The sequence below is a fragment of the Octodon degus genome, unplaced genomic scaffold (genome assembly GCF_000260255.1).
Source record: "Octodon degus isolate 3935 unplaced genomic scaffold, OctDeg1.0 scaffold00249, whole genome shotgun sequence".
NCBI lineage: Eukaryota > Metazoa > Chordata > Mammalia > Rodentia > Octodontidae > Octodon > Octodon degus.
Window position 1 is genome coordinate 560,812 of NW_004524825.1, and position 1,797 is coordinate 562,608.

The following is a 1,797-nucleotide window of genomic DNA, read 5'->3' on the forward strand; positions in this document are numbered from 1 at the left end:
TGGCACGACAGTGTCTTCGGATCGTAGCCACGTAGAAGGCCCAGGTGGTGCCGGGCGTCAAGGTAAGGTGCTGCCCTTAACATGTGCCAAGAGCCCCATAGCCCCAGAGCGAACGAGACTGTGCAGTGCCTGACTCTACTCGCCCTACATCTGCACTGGAGCATTAACTTCTGTGAGCGAGCTGCACCCTAAGGAGCAGTCTCGATCCCTGTCCCAGGTTCTCTGGGGCTGGCACTACTGTTGTACAGGGGTCCGCAAGGCCCTAGAGCACTCCCCACAGCACAGACCCAGACTCAGCCTTTGTGAGCACTGCTAAGGGTGTGGTTCTAGCAGAGGCTTCTTACGGGCTTCCTCTCTCCCACAGGCCTTTGAGTCCCACCACCGAGCTCCTGCCCACTGTCCATTACTGGAGCCATCATGTCTCGGTCTCGCAAGCGTCGGTGCTTCATGCTTGAGGAAGGCTCTGAGACCCAGGATGAGGGCCAGTGCCCCAGTGGCCGTCGGATCGCTGTCCCCGTGGAGGAGGAGGGTTCTTCGTCCTCCTCCTCCTCTTGCTCCTCCTCTTTTCCCTCCTCTACTTGTTCTTCTCCCTCCTCTTCCTCTGGTACTTGCTCTCCTTTAGTGTCACACTCCCCAGAGGATAATGCGCTCACTGCTGGGAATCCAGTTTGCCCTGATAGTCCTCAGGGAGCCTGTTCCTCTTTCTCGGCCTTGGCCTTGGCCTCCAGGGTGCAGAGCCCATTCGATGAATATTTCAGTGGCCAAGGCGGCGAGGGTGCAGGCAGCTCCCAGGAGCTGCCAGGTGTTGTGGTTATGTCTGATAGGGAGAGAGATGAGAAGGTGAACACTCTGGTAAGCTTCCTACTCCTCAAGTATCAAAGGAAGGAACCAGTGACACAGGCAGAAATTATGGGTGTCATCAATAGTCACAGCCAGTTCTCTGTGATTTTCAGTGAAGTGTTTGAGTGTTTGCAGCTGATCTTTGGCCTTGATTTCAAGGAGGTGGAGTCCTCTAATCAGTCCTATGTCCTTGTCACTGTCCTCGGCATCTCCTATGATGGGTTGTTCAGTGAAGTCCAGGGTATGCCCAAGACTGGCCTGCTGGTACTTATTCTGAGCATAATTTTCCTGCAGGGTGACAGTGCCTCTGAGGAGGAGGTTTGGCAAACTTTGAATGCAATGGGCATTTGGGCTGGAATAGAGCACTTTGTCTATGGGGATCCCGGGAAGCTTGTTTTTGAAGATTTTGTGCAAGAGCAGTACTTGGTGCATCAGCAGGTGCCCGACAGCAATCCTCCTAGTTACGAGTTTCTATGGGGTCCGAGGACCTTCGCTGAGACCAGCAAGATGAAGCTCATAGAGTTTCTGGCCAGCATTAGTAGGGTTGATCCCAGAGCCTTTGGACAGAGGTACGAGGAGGCTCAGAGAGAGGAGGAAGAGAGGGCCCAGGCTAGTGCAAGTGCAGGAGAGGCCCTTGGCCATTGCATGTTCTGGGGCCACTAGCAGCTTTTCCTCCACAAAGTAAGATGAGAACCAGTTGGTAGTGTGTGGGTGTTGAGGGGCTAGGTTAGAGTTGGGGTCGTACAGTAAATCATCCTTGGCCGACTCTTCTGCTTATGTGACCTGGGGATTTATGTCTGTTAAGTAGTGTAGTTCAAAACCTAAAGTTACAAATTGTATATTTTTTGCTGTTTGTAAAGTTTAAGAAAAAAGTTTTGGTATTTTGTGATTCAAGTTGGGAAGACTTGCCTTTTTTATTTTATTTTTTATTTTTTGGTATAGGGGATCGAACTGAGG

At 51.8% G+C, this 1,797-nt stretch overlaps 1 protein-coding gene across 1 annotated transcript; it reads left to right on the forward strand.

Annotated features, from left to right (window-relative positions):
• Nucleotides 1–417: 417 nt before the first annotated feature.
• LOC101584911 (melanoma-associated antigen 10-like) lies at nucleotides 418–1,503 on the forward strand. The gene has a single exon (XM_023706271.1). The coding sequence runs from the start codon at nucleotides 418–420 to the stop codon at nucleotides 1,501–1,503; it is 1,086 nt and encodes a 361-aa protein (XP_023562039.1).
• Nucleotides 1,504–1,797: the final 294 nt, after the last annotated feature.

Excerpts from the sequence above, each read along its gene's own strand:
- LOC101584911 (XM_023706271.1), top strand. The coding sequence starts at position 418 with ATGTCTCGGTCTCGCAAGCGTCGGTGCTTCATGCTTGAGGAAGGCTCT.